Source organism: Megalobrama amblycephala, linkage group LG6, assembly GCF_018812025.1.
Source record: "Megalobrama amblycephala isolate DHTTF-2021 linkage group LG6, ASM1881202v1, whole genome shotgun sequence".
Classification (NCBI taxonomy): Eukaryota; Metazoa; Chordata; class Actinopteri; order Cypriniformes; family Xenocyprididae; genus Megalobrama; species Megalobrama amblycephala.
The window spans coordinates 45,603,881-45,626,195 of record NC_063049.1 but is presented as its reverse complement, the minus strand read 5'-3'; the positions used below and the strand labels follow the sequence as shown (position 1 = coordinate 45,626,195).

The 22,315-nt window shown below is 35.7% G+C and overlaps 1 protein-coding gene across 2 annotated transcripts in view; it reads right to left on the bottom strand.

The window, feature by feature from the left end:
- Nucleotides 1-22,315, bottom strand: part of LOC125270864 (rho GTPase-activating protein 6) — a 41,678-nt gene that overhangs the window by 11,116 nt on the left and 8,247 nt on the right. The window contains exons 1-8 of one of the 2 annotated variants that reach the window (XM_048194867.1): nucleotides 14,055-14,953; nucleotides 8,197-8,356; nucleotides 8,000-8,068; nucleotides 4,684-4,964; nucleotides 4,383-4,578; nucleotides 4,069-4,124; nucleotides 1,606-1,756; nucleotides 1,374-1,522 (exon numbers count right to left, since the gene is read on the bottom strand). In XM_048194867.1, coding sequence (XP_048050824.1) covers nucleotides 1,374-1,522; nucleotides 1,606-1,756; nucleotides 4,069-4,124; nucleotides 4,383-4,578; nucleotides 4,684-4,964; nucleotides 8,000-8,068; nucleotides 8,197-8,314 — 1,020 coding nt within the window. In that variant the 5' untranslated portion in view covers nucleotides 8,315-8,356; nucleotides 14,055-14,953. Of the gene's footprint in view, nucleotides 1-1,373; nucleotides 1,523-1,605; nucleotides 1,757-4,068; nucleotides 4,125-4,382; nucleotides 4,579-4,683; nucleotides 4,965-7,999; nucleotides 8,069-8,196; nucleotides 8,357-14,054; nucleotides 14,954-22,315 lie in introns of those variants that run through there. The other variant, XM_048194866.1, reaches the window with a different exon arrangement.

Below are 22,315 nucleotides of genomic sequence, written 5' to 3'. Positions count from 1 at the left end.
TCACATGCTCACTCTCTCACTTGCGCACACTCACATACCTCTCATACACTCTCTTGCACTCGCACTTGCACTCGCAGGCACACTCTCACACACACTCGCACTCTCACACACCCTCGCACTCTCTCGCACACTCTCGCGCTCTCTCGCACTCTCACACACACTCTAGCACTCTCGCACACTCTCGCACTCTCTCGCACTCACCTCACATACTCACTCTCACACTTGCACACACACTCACATACCTCTCATACACTCTCTTGCATGCTCTCACACACTGTCACGCACTCTCACGCACGCACTCTCACGCACGCACTCTCACGCACGCACTCTCACGCACGCACCTCACATGCTCACACTCTCTTACACTTGCGCACACACTCAAATACCTTTCATACACTCTCTTGCACGCGCTCGCACTCTCACACACTCTCGCACACACTTTCACGCACTCGTGCACACACTCTCGCACGCACGCACCTCACATGCTCACTCTCTCACACTTGCGCACACTCATACACTCTTGCATGATCTTGCACTCACTCACATACGCACGCGCACTCACTCACACTCACACGCGCACACACACACTTGCGCGCACACACTCTCGCACACACACTCGCGCTCACACAATCTAGCACACTCTTGCGCTCGCACACTCTAGCACACTCTTGCACACGCACTCTCAGACACTCTCACACACTCTCACACACTCACACACTCTCACACACTCACACACTCACACACTCACACACACACTATATGAATGCGTATGTGAATAAAAGTTGGAGTATGATTTACAATTTTCACACAAATAATTACAAAGAAACGGCAAGTAACATTGATTGAAATGTGATAATGTGTGATAATGAAAATGTGATATTTAGCAGCAGTAGAAAGACTGAGATAGTATTTTCTTGTAAAATGTGCTTCAATAATCGTTTTATTTACAACTTTGAATTTTTTTTTATTTATTTTTTTTATTTTTTTACATTGTATAAGGGATCATCCACACAGAAAAAAACATGCACTTTTATACAAGTCTTTTGCAGCAAAATTACTGAAGACTAATGAAGTCTAAAATTATCAAAATGATGCGAGTTTTTGCTTAAAACAAGAACAAATATCTGCCAATGGAGTCAGAAAAATACACTTAATTCAAAGAGAAAACAAAATTATTTTTCTGACTCCACTGGCAGATATTTATTCTTGTTTTAATCACAAACTCACTTCATTTTTCATTAATGAAGACTTAATATCTTCAGTCATTTCTCTTCTCCAGTAAATGTATCTTTAATTTAAGAATATTTAGATGTTTGTGCTGGAAAACAAGACAGAAACACTGAGGAAGAACATTATTTAGTTATAAGCCTCACCTCCTTCCCGTCGGCGTCCCGGGAATCCTCCGCGTGATTGGCCACGTTAGACAGGAAGTGAAGTAAGCACTGAAGGGTGTCACTGTTGCAGGCGGGCAGCAGACAGATGAGCAGCTGTATGGCCGTGTGCTGGTCTGACTTATCCAGAGCTGCAGAAACACCAGAGACACATGATGAAGTGGAACACAGAAGAAAGAAAGATCTGGTTATTGTGTTGAGCATCGTTCCTCACATGCGCAGCTAATGAAAGCGGAGTAGAGCTCTCTGGTCAGCAGAGGATCAGGCATGTCTCTGAGAAACTCCTTCAGCAGCGCCGCCACGTCATGAACACTGTGCCGCTGGTCCAAAACCACTTCTGCGCCCTGATCGAACGCTTCACGTAACTGGATTTCACACAACAAACACAAACTATATCAATACTGTCACAACTGACACTGGACTCACACACTACCTCCATGATCTTTCCAGTTATTTGTGATTGTAAGGGTTTAAAAAAATCATTCAAATTCACTCAAAATGGACTGATTTTCACTGATTCACTGAAGTTTTGCAGCATTATCTATATCAGGACTTCCCAAACTTGTGTTCATGTAGGGGTTTCATGAGTTAATAAAAAGCCAATAAATCAACTTAATCATAAAAAATGTAAAATTTAAAATAAATAAATACATTTAACAAATCAAAATACTTACTAAAATGTTTTCATTAAGAATGTTTTCATTTGTCATGTTTTATTATATTATATATTAATCAATGTCGAGCAAGCAAGATTGCCAGTGTGATATTGTTTAATAATTTTTTTTTCATTTCATTCATACTTTGGCTAACGTTACATTATATAGTCACACTTTTATTCATGTAAATGCTGTTAAACTATTCAAGCGCCACAAGACAAACAAGAACGCGCCATCTGTGAATGTCGTGTCATGTGACACACAAAGAAAGACGCGCACCAGTATCAAGTTTTCTTTCATGCTTCAGCAAACAATAACACACATAATTATGCCAAAATGGCCGTTTTGTGGAGTATCCTCATAAGAGCAGTCTTAAATGAGTTAAATAACGTCTAAATTAACTTAAAAAGTTGTGAGAAAATGAGATGCACGTCAGATCCACATCATGTTCGGCAGCGGCAGCTCTTAAAGTGACACTGAATGACTTGAAAAGAACAGTGGCATAGCTACCTGACATCAAAGCAAATTTAAAAGTGCGGGGTAATGCTAATTGTAAATACTCTAAGATTATTATTCACGTCAGCACTAATGATGGTCGACTTCGCCAAAATGAACGTTAAAGAGGTGTGTGAACTCGCAAGTACGATGTCAGACACTGTAATTTGCTCTGGACCCCTTTCTGTTCCCCGGAATGATGAGATACTTAGCAGACTATCATCACTCAATGGTTGGCTGTCTAAGTGGTGTCCGCAGAATAATATAGCCTGCGTTTAGAAACAATTCTCAGAATTGACTTTACAGGGACGTTAAAGGGGAAAAAAGGGGCAACAAAAAAAATATTTAAAGCCTAATAAATATTGAAATTGATATCTTTCAGTTATACTGTAATGTTGAATGTCTATAATGTTTAAAAAGTCAATTTTATAGAGACATCAATACAGTATTAGAATCAGTGATACTGACCTTCATTTATAAAAACATGCTATTAAACAAATATTTAAAATATATTGATCAGTTCTCCTTGCGTTTGAATGGTCAAATACACACATAGTTGTCAAAATGTCCATCATGTGGAGTATCTCACGTAAATACAGTCGGTTATGGCTTAAATCGACGTAAACATTTGGGTGAAAACAGGATATGTGTCAGTATCCATGGATTCGGTCTTAAAGGGACCGTAGCCTATATTTGTCATTAATATTAATAAAACAACAAAAGATGTTAAATAAATGTATACATGGTAAATAAACCTACTGTATCTGAAAAACAAGTTTATTTAATTTGTATCTCTATAGTATTTGTTGTATTGTTTGTAATTTGTTTGTAAATTTCTTTTTATATAACAACAATTATATATTAGTAATTATGCCCTTTGAAGGTTATTGGACACTGTGAAATTTTTGTTCTTTAAGTTTGTGACAAGCACATAAAAATGATTATTTTTATTATTTTTAATCACAATTAATTGCGATTAATTACAGATAAAATGTGCAATTAATTAGTTTTTTTTTTAATTGACTGACACCACTAGAAAAACACATTAGAGCAGTTTTTCCCAAACTAGGGTGCGTGAGTTAACAAAAAGCTAATAATCAATTCATAAAGCAATAAAACAACCAAAATGAATCACTAAAAACATTTAAGAATATATAATTTCATGTGTTTGCATGTCATGTGACCATTAACTGACATCAGAGAAGAGTGAATAAAAAATTTGGGAATCCCTGGTCTAGATAATGAACATTTTGTAAAACAAGAAAAAAAAAAAATAAATAAATAAATAAAAAATATTATATATATATATATATATATATATATATATATATATATATATATATATATATATATATATATATATATATATATATAAAAAATAAAAATTCTCTTATTTTTTCTGTTTACTTTTTTCCACTATACTTTCAAAATGCATTGCCTTTATTTATTTTACTGACCTTTACTGTCATTTCATTAAAAAAACATTTAAAATATAGTCTCTGAAACATAAAACATGTGCTTCTCACCTGTCGAACTCTTTTCTTGGAGCTTCCGACACGGAAAATGCCGACCGTCTGCAGACCTGAACAGCAGCAAAGCAAACGTTACGTCAACGTCTATATGGAAATAGTCTTGCAACTCTGTTTAGACTGCGCTCAAACTACTCCGGCTGTTATTCTGAACTCTGAAGACCCCATGAAATGGAAACGGAAACATTTCCTGTGTTCACAATCGGGGGCGGGGCACATTGCAGCATAAAGACAGGAACTAAGCCACAATCTTGATTTGAGCGGCTCCTTAAACCCCTCAGAAACACATGCTGAATGAAGGAGGCACTGACCATATTTCTGCAGGTGTTGGCAGCAGCTGTCCAGCACACGCGGCACCTGTCTGTAGATGGGGTTCAGGCTGAGCTTCGCGTCGCTCATCTTCTTCTTCTCGCTGGGCGACTCCACGGGCATGGACAGCTGCAGAGCCTCCAGCAGACGAGAGTGACTGTCGTCCAGGTCAGTGATGCAGTCCACAGACATGCCGCCCTGCAGGAGATAAACCAAAGTCCCTTCAGGCAATGCCCCGGGAAAAAGGATCTAGCGACGCCCCGTCAAGGTCTAACTATAGCTGTGAATAATACGTTAATTTACCCGTCGGCGCGAGCGCAGGGCCGTCTCCGGAGTGCCGGGGGACGTGCTGTCATTGGGCGTCTCAGAGGAGGAGCTGAGGGAGGAGTTACTGCTGGAAAGCTCCTTGTTAGTGGATCTGCGGCCCGTCAGGTGCAGGAGTGAAGACACTCGGTCCGCCGGGCTGCGCTGCTCCTCCTGCTCCTCCTGCTCCTCCTGCTCGCGCTCCTCCTGAAGCTGCTTCTGACGCCGGTCGTTAAAGATCACCTGCGAGAGCGGCACGCCAAACGCCTGAGGATCCGAGTCTGAGGAACACAGAGGGACAGACAGTCACTGCAAAGATTCACTTCTGATCCTCTAATGCACAGGATTGTTAGCCGACCCACTTTTACAGTCCCTTTTCCAAATGTATAAACATTCATAAATCATGATATATTTATTGGAGAAGCAAAATGACTGTAGATATTAAGTCTTGTTTACTGAGAAATGAAGTGAGTTTGTGCTTAAAATTAGACAAAATATCTGCAAATGGAGTCAGAAAACTAATTTTGTTTTCACTTTCAATTAAGTCTATTTTTCTGACTCAATTGGCAGATATTTGTTCTTTTTTTGAAGCACAGACTCACTTCATTTTGATGATTTTGTCAGTAAACAAGAATAATATCTTCAGTCATTTTGCTTCTCCAGTAAATGCATATCGATTTAAGAATGTTTATATATTTGTGCTGGAAACTAGACAAACATTTTTTGCAGTGTGCTTGTTTTATATTGCTTAAATCCATATTTACAGCCATATAAAAAACATAAAATATTTACAAATCCTTTTTATCATTAATATATTTGTATAGTCATATCTTTACCATTTTATAGATATATTTTAGATCCTTTAACACTACTCTCAAACCGAAACACAACCATTGTTATAGAGTATAAAAAGAATACATAAAATGTAAAAGTAGAAAATGTACAATAACAATTTTATTTAGAATTAATTAGCAGCCTTAAACTTTAAAAAAAACATAATACAAACAAATTAAATATTGTTATTAATTATTATTTATATATTATTAATTAGTTTTTAATTTAAAATGATTTTAATTTTACACTTTAATTATTAGTGTTTTATATTATTATTATTTTTAATTATTATTTATTATTAATTATTTTATTTATTATTTTTAATTATTATTATTATATTATTATTTTTAAATTATTTATTGTAATGAACATTTTTATGATTTAATTAATTAGTGTTTCATCACTTTAGAAAGTGTTTTATTTTGATTGATGAAAATAAAAAAATATTTTAAAAATCAAAATAAAATAATAAAACTTACTACTGATGATAATTAATTAATCATACAAATATAAAATTAAAATAAATCATTTCAAAACAATCAAAATAAAACACTAACAAAAGTGTTCAGGAGTGATGAAAAGCTAATAATTAATTAATGTAAAATTAAAATTAATAAATAATTTAAAAATAAAAATAAAACGAGAGAAGTGTTAATGATTAATGAAAATATATATATTTAAAAACAATAATGAACAATTGTAAGTGTTTCAGTTTTGTTTTTATTTTTAAATTATTTAATTATTAGCTATTCATCAACTCATGAAACTCCTGCACTAATTCCCAGTTTCTCCAATGCCTGTAATTTGACTGAATTTTGACAAACAAAACAAATACAAACCTGCCATATTTATTAAGCAATATCACACTGACGCTCTTGCTTGTTTGATATGGCTTAATATATCACATATCAAAACATTTTTGTATTGTGACATTCCACAAAGAGCATCTGACCACATCAAACATGAGACTCCTTTAATAAAAATGTGCAAACGAATCCTTCATCACTGAGGAGTCAAGCTCTGAGCTGCAACACAAATAAACGGAGCGCCTGCGGAACGTCTCGGATTGTTTTTGTTATTTCTTGGGGCACTCGGAGCGCAGCGGGAGCGTCTGCATTCCAGCACACATTACTGCTCAGGGAGGAGTGAGAGCTGCTCAGGCGGATCACCCGGTGCAATGGTGCATTCTGGGTGAAAGCACTATATATCACCATGATAACGGACCTATAGGAGTGCAGAAGTGTGAGAGCAAATCTGGCACATCTCGCTTTCCATTAGATCCTAGAAATAAAACATTTTAGGATTTGAAAAGGTTAAAATATCAAAGTTCTAAAGTAAAAGCAGAAATCGTTCTCTGATTTCTAGGCGGCTAATCAAATGTGTGTGTCATTGATCATGTGACTCGTACAGACGGTCAGATGTTCTTCTTCCACTGAAGCGCAAGATGCTCTTCAGAACATAAGTAGTGCATAAAAATGAAAATCTATTTACTTATTCAATTAAAAAAAATAAACATGAACATGGTATATAAAAATGGTATATTATCGACCAGGACACCGTTATTGATCAGTACTGATATCTCTAATAACTTTCACACGTCTTATTTTAAACTGCAAGTTTAAAATACTTTATTCAATCTGAAATTGGTTTATGTACTAATATTTATTAATATATTATGAATTAGAGGTCTACTGATCTTGGATTTTGCTGATATAATAATAATAATGTGTTTAAAGTAAACCAATCAACAGATTGTTGTGACAATAATAGTAAAATTGATGTGTTAAATGATGTTTTTAGTCTTTCCTTCTTGTGACGGGCGGCCCAGAGAGAAAATACAAGGGTTTTACTTTGAAATAAATGCCACATACAGTTTATTGTGTAACCAAAATGTCAATAATATCCAGTTTATGCAGGATTTTTAATTTTAAACTGAATTTAAGACCTTTTAAAGATACAGCTGAGGACTAAAGTATAATTTCTACAATGCTATGTATTAAATTAAACCATTAAATTGATCAAAAGTGACAGTAATGTTTCAAAAGATTCTATTTCAAATAAATGCTTTTATTTCGAACCTTCTATTCATCAAAGAATCCTGAAAAATAAAATGTATGACGGTTTCCACAAAAATATGAACGGTTTTCAACATTGATAATAATCATAAATGTTTCTTGAGCAGCAAATCATCATATTAGAATGATTTCTGAAGGATCATGTGACACTGAAGACTGGAGTAATGATGCTGAAAATTCAGCTTTGATCACAGGAATAAATTACACTTTACTATATATTCACATAGAAAACAGCTGATTTACACTGGAATAATATTTCACTATTTTTACTGTATTTTTGATCAAATAAATGCGGTCTTGGTGAGACTTTTAAACAGCATTATATATCCATTGGAAAAACTCCTTTACTTGTAGATGCATGATGGTTTACAGTAGATTCCCCAAGTGTCTACAAACCAAATCCATACCTTTGTCTCTCTTCTCTTTTGATAAAGAATCCAGCTTCCTCCTGAGTGACTTTTTCCGCTTCTGGCCATCTGGAAAACATAAAGCATAAGAAACATTAAAAATAGAGCAGAAAACAACAACAGCAGAACAAAAACAATCATACAAGTGGCACTTCAGGACGTCTCTTTTCTTTGGCAAAGTGTGAGAGTTTGAGTACCTTTAGGGATGGTGATCTGGCATCCCAAATCAAAGTCTTTCATCAGTCTGACCAGAGCGACTTCCTGTAGCCGGACTCTCTCCAGCTCGGACAGACTCTGAATGGGAACTGACTGCATGTGGAAGTTATGACCACTTGTTTTCTTACAGGTAAAATCTCCCTAAAAGAGAAAGAGACAGAAAAAGAGAAATTCTATAACTATAAAGTCCCAATTTATGAGCACAAACCTGGAGATTTCCAAATAAATTGTTGTAAATCTTAAATGTTTAATTATAGAAGGGAAAAAGTTATAAAATTGAATTACAGAATCTATGCAAGTTTCGCCGCTAGAGTTCGCCAATTCAGAACAATAACATAGATGTAGCTTGTTGACACACTGATGGAGTGTGGAGTCATGGGAACTGACGCTTTCGCTTTATGTTGTTTTCTTTGGCGTCAGAATCTGCAGCAAACGATTATTAATAATTGTGGTCCATCACGAATGTCCAAAACAAACAACTGTGTCTCGCTAGACGCTACCAGGGATCATTGAGTAGTTGCTACAACTACTTTTTATCAGGAAGTGCGCTGTTTTTCCATGTTTTCTACTTCTACGGCCATGTCACTGATTAAAATTACGGATTTCATTGTTGGGATCATTTAAGTACATAAGTCAACAAAATATATAACATTGTTCAGGTGGTTTTTGGATATTTTAATGCAAAAATCTTATATATTGTCCCTTTAAGTTTATAAAAATGTATAAAATCTGTATTTTTGTATTTACAAAACATTTTTTACTGTAAAATCAAAGCAATCAATCTAAAGAAGTTGTGTACCAAAGTTGAGGTTGATATCTCAAAAAACTAGCTTTCAGTAAGATTTTGATTGGGCGTAGTTTTCCACTCCACACATGACTGTAGATGTTAACCATACATTTCCATACTATTCACACTACAAAAATGATGTTCTCTCTCAGTATTTTTGTCTTGATTTCTTGATTTCAAGCACAAATATCTAGGGGTGGGGTATGGGAATCAATACAGCATTGCATTTTGCGTGGGGATATTGTATCAATACACGGGCGCCACTAATGTGTCCAAAATGGAACCCTCATTCCCTATTCCCTACATTAATCCACTAATACAGTTCACTTGAGGAAGTGAATGAAAATGAGCGAGTGAATTCAGACACTGAGTGCGCCATCTTCTGGTCAGACGTGGGAATTTATTTTACACCCAACTCTCACAGTGCATTATGGGTATTCTCCAGCCGTTGCAGTGTTGCCAAATCAGACTTGTTCATTATGGTGTTAGCCCTAGTTGTTTTAAAGAGCACCTATAACGGCCCTTTCACAAGGTGTAATATCAGTCTCTGGTGTCTCCAGAATGTGTCTGTGAAGTTTCAGCTCAAAATCCCCCACAGATCATTTATTATAGCTTGTCAAATTTGCCCCTATTTGGGTGTGAGCAAAAACACGCCGTTTTTGTGTGTATCCCTTTACATGCAAATGAGCTGCTGCTCCCGCCCCCTTTCCAGAAGAGGGCGGAGCTTTAACAGCTCGACAACAACAAAACTGGAGAATCTCACGCAGCCAAAATGACGAAAGTGTTCAGCCTTACATTGTTCAAACCGGAGTCGACACTGATGGAGAGACTCAGGAAGAAGTTACAACTTTTAGACGTTTCTGAATGGTTAGTGGATAAATTTATGTAGTTGCTGTGGAGTTGATTCAACTCATCCACTAGCATGTGCCGTCATGTTCATCTTTTGTGTTGAATTGACCCTCGTTTGTGAAGCAGTCCGGCGTAAAATGACGGCATGACAACAACACTCTACTACAACAACTCTTCCTCTTCTCTAAAGCAGCCCAACATGGCCCCGCCCCCTTTGTTGAGTGTTCTCGGGGGCGGGGTTTATGTAAATTTTAGGGTTTGTGATGTCACTAACCCAGGAAGAAGCTCATTGTAGTCCTTAAAAAGCAATTTCTGTAAAAGAAAATATCTCCTTTGCATTGAACTTTGAGTGTCGTAACTTTGCAGATGTTGTTTATGATCAAACAGCAACATTACACACTAACTAAAGTTAAAAAAGTCAAATCATAATCAAGCACCACTTTAAGCAAAACTGCTTAAAACAATATTTATTGTATTCACAGGACTGACCTCTCTTTTGGAGTACAAACTTCTCTTCACAACAAATATGAATTTCATGACTGAAATCAGACTTATGTTTTCTACAGCATCAAATATCATCACTGAACAGTCTCCTGGCAGGTTTCCCTATGGAGAATAAATGGGAATTCTGCTTCCGGAATCCCACTCTTGCGCTCCGTTGGGTTTATATTCGGAGATCAGAGACACGCCGTATCTTTACATTCCCTCAGAATAACCCCAGGTTTTTGTGAACACGCAGTGACAAGCACTACAGAACTCTTGGCATCTCCAAAGACGTTCTGGCAGCGCTGATCGTTGTGAAATCGAACCAGACACTCATGTTTTGTTGGTTTTCCTTTTATTCCTCTTTTCCTTGTAGGGGTTTCTGGGAATGATCACTAAAGTAAATTTAGCCAGCAGTCTCAAACTGAGTTAGATTTGTTTTTGAAGCAGCATCAACATATTAGCGAATTTCACAAATCATTAACAACCTGTGCTGTGTAATAAACACCGGCTGGCAGCTGTTACCTCTGCTTAAGTACATGCCATCATCATTATGCCTTGATTATTTTAACTATAGTTTTTATTATATTTACTTATTGCCTTGTTTTTTTTTTTTTTTTATTCAATTAGCTATAATGTTTGTTTGAAATTACGGTTAAAAAGAGCAAATAAATATTGAGATATATCAGACATCATTAAAAGGGTAATACATATGTACATACACAGTATTGTCCAAAAGTGATGTCCAGAGGGGATATTTGTTTTTAATGACCCTATTGGTTTGATTAAACCATCAAAATATGAGGAAAATATTTGATATTTGTTAAATAAGTGGGAAGAACAAAACATTAAACTTGGTTAAAATATTTATCTGATGAAATTATTTGGCAAAAAAGGCAAAAAAACAGCAACAGGTTTTATTTTAGTATGCAAAAAAAAATGCATAGAATAACAAAGCTGGCAGGAAAATGCAAACATTGATTACAACATAAAAGGTTATTAATATTTGGTTGATTTTGCTATGTTTCACACAGACAACTCAATGACATAATATGCACAACATGTCTATCCTTTAATTAAATTAGTGATAATATCATTTATTTTTGGTGAGACCTTTTAATTTTTACGATTATTATTTTATGGTGAAATGGCACATTTTCAGGATCACACAAAAATATGACATTTTGTTGATTTTGCATTGTGTTCAGGAACTGCAGAATGAATGTCGGCTCAGGAAAGTGATACCTTTGTCTTTGTCCTTTTAATGGTTAGGGGATTTCCTATGACAGCGCTAGTCAAAGTATTTGTCAGCTGCGTCTTATAAAGGTGTTGATGAAAGTAAAAACAATGTCCTTTTCTTTCAATATAAAAGTCTTTGCTCCTGACTCACACAAGACAGTCTTATTAATAATAATAATGTAACTTTCACTGGTCACAATCACTAACAGACCCTTTCTCAATATTAAATACAGCATATTATTTATATAAAATAAATGTATTGAACAATAATATTTAAATGAATAATCATTATAAAAGTATAAGAATTTTGTCCAATAGGAAATAAACAAAAGCAAACAATTTAGTCAAAAGTACAAAAGCAGCTCTATATATTTATTTAATTTAAATCCTGTACTAACTTAAAGTTATGAAACTTAACTTTGCCCTTAGCCAAATTGATTTGCTCTGGAACAAGTAATAGATTAATAAAGACCAAAGATTGCCCATTTGATATACACAAAACGAATTATATCTCATGTTTAACCACTATCTGCATAAGAGTCAACGGCAAGGACTGGACTCTCTCGGCGGGTACAGGAGTGACGGAGCTCACATCCCCAAAAACATCTAAACAAATGTTTAAACGGGCTATGTTTATATATAAATTGCAAATTTAATGTCTAAACAACTACATTCTCACCTAAAAGCTCTTAAAACTATAATCCGTGACACAATAACACTAAAATTATAGTGGTTTGCTCCTCCACCATTGATGCTCGCTGTGAGAGATGTTGCCATTACAGATCCGGCAGAAACAACCGTGATACAAACTGTGAAAACGTTTCCATTTAATATTGGAAGAATATTTCTTTTTACCTATAAACAAATGTAATCATCATCTATTTATTGCAAAAATGCAGTATAAAATCATCTTTACTGTTCCACTGAAGAAAAAAAAGTCACCTACATCATGGATGGCCTGAGGGTGAGTAAATTATCAGCAAATGTTCATTTTTGGGTGAACTATCCCTTTAAGGTGGCAAGTTTTGCATTTAAAAAAAAATGAATAGCTTTTCTGATCATTTCAAATTGCATTTTTAGTGTATTTTATGTTAATTCCTTTGAGTCCCACAGCAAACTAAATAAATATTACAATTAAGCAATTACAGAAATGTTATTAAGTTGGCTTGAACCCTAGCAACACCCTAGCAACCACCCCGAGAACCCTAGCAACCACAAAGCAACACCTTAGCAACCACCCCAAGTACCCTAGTAACCGCATAGAAACACCATAGCAACCACCCTGAGTACCTTAGCAAGTGCATAGCAACCCCTTAGCAACCAGCTAGAGTACCCTAGCAACCGCATAGCAACACCATAGCAACCACCCCGAGTACCTTAGCAACCGCAGAGCAACACCCTAGCAACCACCCAGAGTACCCTAGCAACCATGTAGCAACACCTTAGCAACCACCTAGAGTACCCTAGCAACCAGAGTACCTTAGCAACCGTATAGCAACACCTTAGCAACCACCCAGAGTACCTTAGCAACCGCATAGCAACATCTTAGCAACCACCCCGAATACCCTAGCAACCGCATAGCAACACCTTAGCAACCACCCCGAGTACCTTAGCAACTGCATAGCAACACCTTAGCAACCAACCAGAGTACCTTAACAACCGCATAGCAACCTTAGCAACTGCATAGCAACACCTTAGCAACCACCCTGAGTACCCTAGCAACCGCATATCAACACCTTAGCAATCACAACGAGTACCCTAGCAACTGCATAGCAACACCTTAGCAACCACCACGATTACCCTAGCAACCGCATAGCAACACCATAGCAACCACCCCAAGTACCTTAGCGACCGCATAGCAACACCCTAGCAACCATCCAGAGTACCCTTAGCAACCGCATAACAACACCCTAGCAACCACTCTGAGTACCTAACAACCTAACCTAGCAATCTAAACTCATTCAAACTCATAAACTCTATCTATCTATCTATCTATCTATCTATCTATCTATCTATCTATCTATCTATCTATCTATCTATCTATCTATCAAAACTACTAAACTAAAACTTTCAAACTAAAAACTTTGAAACAAACTTTTAAAACTACTTTAAACTTTCTGGACTGGCTTTTTCAAGCCAACTTAAAGTTTGTCTTGACGAACTTTTTTATCTAGTTACTTTTAAGGTTTTTCTGTGAAATCTTGTTTAACACTGCAGCAGAAATGACACAGAACAAAATGTTCTAACAAATGAAGTAAATTAATGAAAACTGTGTTAATTTGAAATTAATTGAATTGAAAAAATAACCTCATTGATCATGAATACAATAGAATTAACTGATTACTACAAGTATAAGTAATTGTGTGTCGCTTCTGGAACACAATCACATAAAAGCACACACAAACACAGACTTTTTTAGCTATATCGCCCAGCCCTAATGAGCGGTAAGGAAGGAAACAGACGTTACAGGCAGATACTCACAACCTCTGATTAACCAGCCCATGAATCTGCCTTGACCAGATTATACTTTCTTTGATCCATGTTGAAGTGGAAACGGTCATATGAGTCCAGCTCCAAAGAGGCTTACAGTCCAACAACAATGAAACGCACTGCTCCTTTCAGGAATCAACTGACCCATTTCTAGGGCCTTCCCAACAATTACAGGTGAACTTAATGACATTCATGGATGATCTATTCTGTTAAAAACAGTTCATAGTGATCAAGCTCTAATAAGAAAAAAATACCCATGCACTATATTCCAAGTTTCTAAAGTCATGTGATTCTATGTGTGTGATGAGAAAAGAAGAAGTTTAACCATGCAAAGCCTGACATATAAATAAACAGTCAGTTAAATGCATGAACAATTATACTAAAAGACTTTTACTTGCTAAAAAAGTCTAAACTATCAATCAGATGACTGTAGGAGATTGTGTGCGACAGGTTTATCAGATCATTTAGAGGCTGATCAAATATAATACAGTAGGCTTTATAGGGTTAAGCTTTTATTCACTGCTTCTTTCAACCTTTATCACAAAATAAATACTCCCTACTATTGAGTCATTGTGTAGCATGTGTAAGATGATGCAACCCAACTTTATTTTTCTGCCATTTTTTATTTCACTTTTCCATTCAAGTCGATCTCAAACTTGCATGTCTAACAGCACAAGTCAAACATTCACTGAGCATTTCCTTCCCAGCTGCAGAAGGTCAACACTCAATCCAAACACCAGCAGTTCCTCATCTGCTTGCATAATCCAGATGAAATCACACATTGAGCAAAGACATTAGCTGCATGCACTCCAAATAATATAATCATATATTTTTATCATTCCGTTTTTTCTATTAAAGGTGCCGTAGAATCAAAAATTTAATTTTCCTCGGCATAGTTGAATAACAAGAGTTCAGTACATGGAAATGACATACAGTGAGTCTCAAACTCCATTGTTTCCTCCTTCTTATGTAAATCTCATTTGTTTAAAAGACCTCCGAAGAACAGGCGAATCTCAACATAACACTGACTGTTACGTAACAGTCGGGATCATTAATATGTACGCCCCCAATATTTGCATATGCCAGCCCATGTTCAAGGCATTACACAAGGGCAGCCAGTATTAACGTCTGGATCTGTGCACAGCTGAATCATCAGACTAGGTAAGCAAGCAAGAACAATAGCGAAAAATGGCAGATGGAGCAATAATAACTGACATGATCCATGATATCATGATATTTTTAGTGATATTTGTAAATTGTCTTTTTAAATGTTTAGTTAGCATGTTGCTAATGTACTGTTAAATGTGGTTAAAGTTACCATCGTTTATTACTGTATTCACGGAGACAAGAGAGCCGTCGCTATTTTCATTATTAAACACTTGCAGTCTGTATAATTCATAAACACAACTTCATTCTTTATAAATCTCTCCAACAGTGTGTAATGTTAGCTTTAGCCACGGAGCACTATCAAACTCATTCAGAATCAAACATCCAAATAAATACTATATAAAGTGTTCTTCATGCAGCATGTCTAATCGCATAAGTAAAGATCCATTTTTAGGGTTATATTAGCTGTGTGAATTTTGTTTATGCTGTTTAAGGCAGTCGCGAGATTTAAAGGGGCCGCAGCCTGAATCGGCGCATATTTAATGATGCCCCAAAATAGGCATTTAAAAATATGAATTAAAAAAAAATCTATGGGGTATTTTGAGCTGAAACTTCACAGACACATTCAGGGGACACCTTAGACTTATATTACATCTTGTGAAAAAGCGTTCTATGGCACCTTTAAATTACATAGCCACTAATGGTGATGGAAAATATATGAAAATTATCTTTCACTAAAGTATTGCATCCCCAAGAAATTGTGCTTTTCTCACAAAACAGTTGCATTCTATCCCAAAAGTGTTGTGTTCCTTGAGAAATGTTGCGTTTACTCGCAAAACATTTAAATTTATGCATGCTTTTATCCAAAGCGACTTACAAGAGAGGAATAAGGCAATTTGTCAAAGAGCCAACAATAGAGTGGTTCAGGTGTGATGTCAGAACCTGGAAGACCGATTCGCCGCTGGTGCCTTCGATATTTTACTATATAATGGGGTTTTCAATTTATGTGTAAAATAAGGTCTGTGTTAACACTCTGAGGTCTGAAAACGCGCCGGCGCGTTTTGCAGGTTTTTTTTCACATTGCAGCAAAACAGACTTAAAATACTCCGTCATTTTTTGTCATAGAGACATAAGTAATATATCAATTGAAACTATAGAATATCTTCTTTTATTTGTATACACTCAGAGTAAAAACACGAAGTCCAATCTGATAGTTCTCAGAAAATGAACTGTAACTTAGTGAATACTAATCACAGAAAAAATAAACTTATGTCTAAAAAAACGTTAAGATGTCAGGTTTTAAATCATTTAAGTCAAATCGAAAACAAACCTTCTGTGTTTATGTAATCTGTATGAAAAGAGAGCCATGTCAGAAGTCCGTGATTCAGCTCATTATCCGCTAATGCGGCCACGCCCACGGAGCCAGCGCTATTCAGAGGCAAATTCAGAGGCAATACATGCATTCATCGTCTCAATCGTGTATTTATTCTCTTGAAAAGTGTTTATCTGGATGTAAAAGTCATGGTTAGCGAGCTCTAGAAGACATGCAGTTAGTTCCTGTTTTCTTTTCTTCTACAGATGAATTTTAGATGAGTTTTTGTTTCTTTAGCGCCCTCCGGCTGCAGTATGAATTGGAAACTCCATTCATGGAATAGCCTCTTCTTCTTTTAGATGAATTTGTGGACTAAAAATGCACAGAGAGCGCCCTCCGACTTCAAGGATGAATTGAAAACACCAGCGCTCATAGTAATGACAATGAATACTAAATAAATATAACTTCTCTGTATAGAAAATTGACATAAGCATATGAGAATCCAATATTTCTCCAAATGTGCATGCTTTTAAACTAAAAGCCTATATTCAGACTCTTTGCATCACAGAAATACATTATATTTTAAAGTATAATATAACACCATTACTTTATATTGTAATAATATTTTTCTGTATGTTTCATATATCATGATGAGCTTGAGACATCACAGAAGGTTTTTTCACAGCCTACCTGACTGAAAGGCCTCATTAATATGCAAGTCATTTCAGCTCATTACTATCCAATTCTTTTGTCTTCTCAGGTGAGAATGGCCCATTATTCAGTGGTGATTCACGCCTCCTCGCATACCGTGTTTCTTGGCAAAAAGTGTCTTACAAAAACTAAATCAATATATTGTTTTATATGAAGGAGTAGGCAGCATAATTTTTCCATAATTTTGAAGCAAAAACTCTAGTCTACAACCTCCAATACCCAAAAGTCTTGTGAACACAGATTTAATATACTTATTTTGGCCTTATTTCAGTGTTTTTTCAGTAACCATGCATAAAGATTATTCCTTCAAAAACACAAACATGTACACACATGTTCCTCACATATTATGGTAGCCTAGTTTGTGCTGAATACAGTGTAATGACACTTTTGTCATTTATATGTTTATGAACAACTGAAAAAAGCACAAATGTCAGGGCATGTCAAAACTTCTCCAGGCCCCAAATCAGCCTCAGACTCCAGAGGGTTAAACATCATTTGACGATACTTTGACGTTTTGTTCTACAAAACACACTGCACACACTCACACCCCAAACGTTCTTATCTAGTAACTTAGAAACATATAGTATGTTTTCAAAAATAAACATAACTGCTTCAAAATTCACATTTTTAGTATGGGTGTGTGTAATTTACTTACAACAAAACGTCAGAGTTTTTAAAGTGATTTCTGAATCATCAGACTAGGTAAGCAAGCAAGAACAACAGCGAAAAATGGCAGATGGAGCAATAATAACTGACATGATCCATGATATAATGATATTTTTAGTGATATTTGTAAATTGTCTTTCTAAATGTTTCGTTAGCATGTTGCTAATGTACTGTTAAATGTGGCTAAAGTTACCATCGTTTATTACTGTATTCACAGAGACAAGAGCCGTCGCTATTTTCATTTTTAAACACTTGCAGTCTGTGTAATTCATAAACACAACTTCATTCTTTATAAATCTCTCCAACAGTGTGTAATGTTAGCTTTAGCCACGGAGCACTATCAAATTCATTCAGAATCAAATGTAAACATCCAAATAAATACTATACAAAGTGTTCGTCATGCAGCATGTCTAATCGCATAAGTAAAGATCAATTTTTAGGGTTATATTAGCTGTGTGTATTTTGTTTATGCTGTTTAAGGCAGTCGCGAGATTTAAAGGGGCCGCAGCCTGAATCGGCGCATATTTAATGATGCCCCAAAATAGGCATTTAAAAATATGAATTAAAAAAAATCTATGGGGTATTTTGAGCTGAAACTTCACAGACACATTCAGGGGACACCTTAGACTTATATTACATCTTGTGAAAAAGCATTCTATGGCACCTTTAAATTACATAGCCACTAATGGTGATGTTTATTTTCAAAAATAAACATAACTGCTTCAAAATTCACATTTTTAGTATGGGTGTGTGTAATTTACTTACAACAAAACGTCAGAGTATCGTCAAGTTATGTGTACCACAGACCGTATTTTACTCCAAATTGAAAAACCTCATAGGAAAATCTCGAAGGAACCAGCAGCGAATTAGTCGTCCGGGTTCTGATGTCATCTGAACCATTCTATATTCGTAATATATTGTATATTGTGCCAGTTTTATTAGATTAGGAAGCAAACTAGAGAAGAGGAGAAATGCATAGAAGTTTTTGTTGTAAGTGAATTGGTTTAAGGGTGTGGGCAAAAGCTCTGAAATATACACAAAAAAACCTTGGGAAATGCAAACAAATGAAAGCTAAAATTTTATGAGTGAAAAGTTTTCTCTTGAACACCGAAGATTTTGGGAAATGCAAACGTTACAAATTAAAAAGCAAAGTTTTGTGAGCGAAAGTTTCTCTGGGCTAAAGTTATAACACAAAAGCATTGGAATAAAATGTTATCACCATGTAGTAAATACGCACTTTTGTTGAACATTTAATTTCAAAAGCATGGCAAAAAGCATTGCAGCGATAACAGCTTCCACTCTTTCCATTAGATGTTGGACCATGGATGCAGGGATTCACTCCCAAGAGCATCGGCGAGGTCAGACATTGACGTCAGGTGAGGATGGTGTCTCGATCTGTGTGCAAGAGTCAAGTCTGTCCGCACCAGACTCAATAAATCATTTCACTTTTGACCTCTCTTTGCTTTCAGAAACTACAGACATACCTTAAAGCTAGAAATGCATCACGTCATGTCGGTTTAGAGCACAATCCATCAACGACAGATATTTAGAGGTGTTGCACCATCTTTATCATTTGAGCACAGAGGAAGTTCATCTGACTCATGTTATATGAATGAAAAATGTCATCAGAACATTAAATTATTGCATTCTTTCTTAAGTACTTACACTACACACCCCACTAACTCCGGCACTTCTTCACTTTCTGACAGAAACTCTCTGCTCTTCCAGACAAGATAAAGCTTGTGCACAGATATGGAATTAAACAAGGCTAGCTTCACATGAGTTACTTGAGTGTGATTGATTTCTGAAGGATCATGTGACACTGAAGACTGGAGTAATGATGCTGAAAATTTAGGATATAAATTACACTTTACTATATATTCACATAGAAAACAGCTGATTTACATTGGAATAATATTTCACTATTTTTACTGCATCAAATAAATGCAGCTTTGGAGACTTTTGAACATTAGTGTATCTAAAGTGCAGCACACATGAAATATTAATACCAAAATGAGCCAAAAAACTCCATATTCAATGTAGTCATAAATGGCACACATAAAGAAATGAAAACAATGAGCAGGACACTTATATAGTTACATAAATGAAGATTTTAATTTACTTTAAAAGACTTGTAGAACGGTGATCTGTAGTGCCACTCAACGACCGCACACTTACCATTAATGAAAGCCTCGCTCATTAGCATAAAAGGTGAGCAACAGCTTCATTTGAACAGCTGTCTAACAAGAGACACTTGAGGACCATCAAACAAGCATCACATTTGTGTCTGATGGTAATTTCAGGCCCAGCTGCTCGCTGCACATCTATTATCAATGATGATTTCAACGATGCAATCTCATTGGTATTCATAAGTATTCAATCATAAAATGTGCTTCTAACTCAAAATATATTCTAAATGCTATTATTATTATTATTATAGACAATGAAGGAAAGAATATGTGTCCTATGTTTCTTCCTACAGTAAAAAATACAGTAAAAATAGTGAAATATTATTCCAATGTAAATCAGCTGTTTTCTTTGTGAATATATAGTAAAGTGTAATTTATATCCTGAATTTTCAGCATCATTACTCCAGTCTTCAGTGTCACATGATCCTTCAGAAATCATTCTGATATGATGATTTGATGCTCAAGAAACATTTATGATTATTATCAATGTTGAAAACAGGATTGCACAATCTTTGCTGAATAAAGGTATTAATTTCTCTGATTTACATATTTACTTGCTCTGTTCTTGCACATTTTATTATAGTGTTGGACTAAAGAATGTTACATTTCTTTGAACTGTAATTCAGAAAAATGTCCTGTCAACCAAATCTGTGGGATGTGTTCAATTCGCTACAAGTTCACACTCATGATCTAAAAACGAGCCAAATCTCCAAGTCTTCAGACAGTCTTAAAGCAAACAATACTAACAAAAGGTACAGAGTTCAAGTTCAGAAACTCGATGACGTAACAGCGCTAAATATCACTTTATCTCGTTCCCAGTGTCAAAACCCCGACTGGCACAAAAAACAGGAAGCACAACACTGAGTGAAAGATGCTGGTTTCAACATCACTACATTAATCACAGACGCACCCTCGCAGGAGAACACATGAAAGTCATACAGTAGCTCCCTGACAACGGAAACACGTCTTGCTCTTGCTTATTTCTAACCGCCGTCAAAGGAAACTGGTGTGGGAAAAAATTTGAGATTCAAACAAACTTCTTTTGTTGGCCGCACTGCATTGTTGAACCTGTTGACAATGAATTCAATTGATATATGAAGCTGGAAAAGCTCAGTAAAGCCAGATAGCGTGTTATACAAACACAATACTTTGCAAAAAGAAACTACTGAGTAATGTGAGTTATGCAAAAGTCGTCACACAGATGCAATCATGTGCCACCACCACAAACGGAAGTGAAACTTAGAACCTATATTTGTGTCTCACACACTCATTAGGAAAGGATGTTGCCATTCGAATGCATTATCACTGCAATCATGTGCAAAAACTCTAAATAATAATGTGTTGGCTCTCCATTAATGCATTAATTAATGCAACAGTTTGCATCAAATTTTTTGAGTTATGACAACTTACGTTCAACCAAGGAGCTACTTTGAGTTAGAGCAACTTATTTTTAAATTAAGTTGTAGCCCTGGAACCAATTAATCGTATCTATTTCAGTTTAAATCAACAACTATTACAGCACATGCTAACATAACTTATTTAACATGTATATTTAACATTTGAACAAATAAGATATTACTTGTCACTGGCATTGGCGCAGTCAATAGTGTTTACCTTCATGTATCTACTCTTCAGCACAATGGTAACCACAAAACCACAAATCTTTTAAATGTCACACATAACAGCAACACTAACAGGTCTTTCCCTTCACTAAAAACAAATAAATGAACACTTAATTTCAAAGCATGCTGGGAACTAGAAATCCACTGCCTAATTTCAGAAGTTAATGACAATTTTATTAAGTTATTAAAAAAAAAATTGCAAAAGCAGAAATTTGAGTTGTTTGTCAACAGAACTCAACAAATTAATGTTTGCAACTTAAAAAAATAAATTAGAATTTTTAACTTGCGACCACGCATTTATTTAAGTTGTGGTAACGTTCTTAGCAGAAAGCTTTGATGCAACTGAAGCAGACTAAATGAAATGCTGCATTCATCTATATTTTCATGATTAAGTCAACTGTGCAATCATATTGATTTATTAAAAAAATAAATACATTTAAGTATGCAGTCATGATTTGGTTTGGATAAGTATTGGCTTTGTTGCAAGAAAAACCTGTCTACTTTTGAACGTCCGTCAATTCTAATGTGTTTCTGACTACATCCAAATGCATTTTCAGTGAACAGATCACAAATTTACATTTATGCACTTGGCAGATGCTTTTATCCAAAACAACTAGGGATGCACCGATATGAAAATTTTGGCCG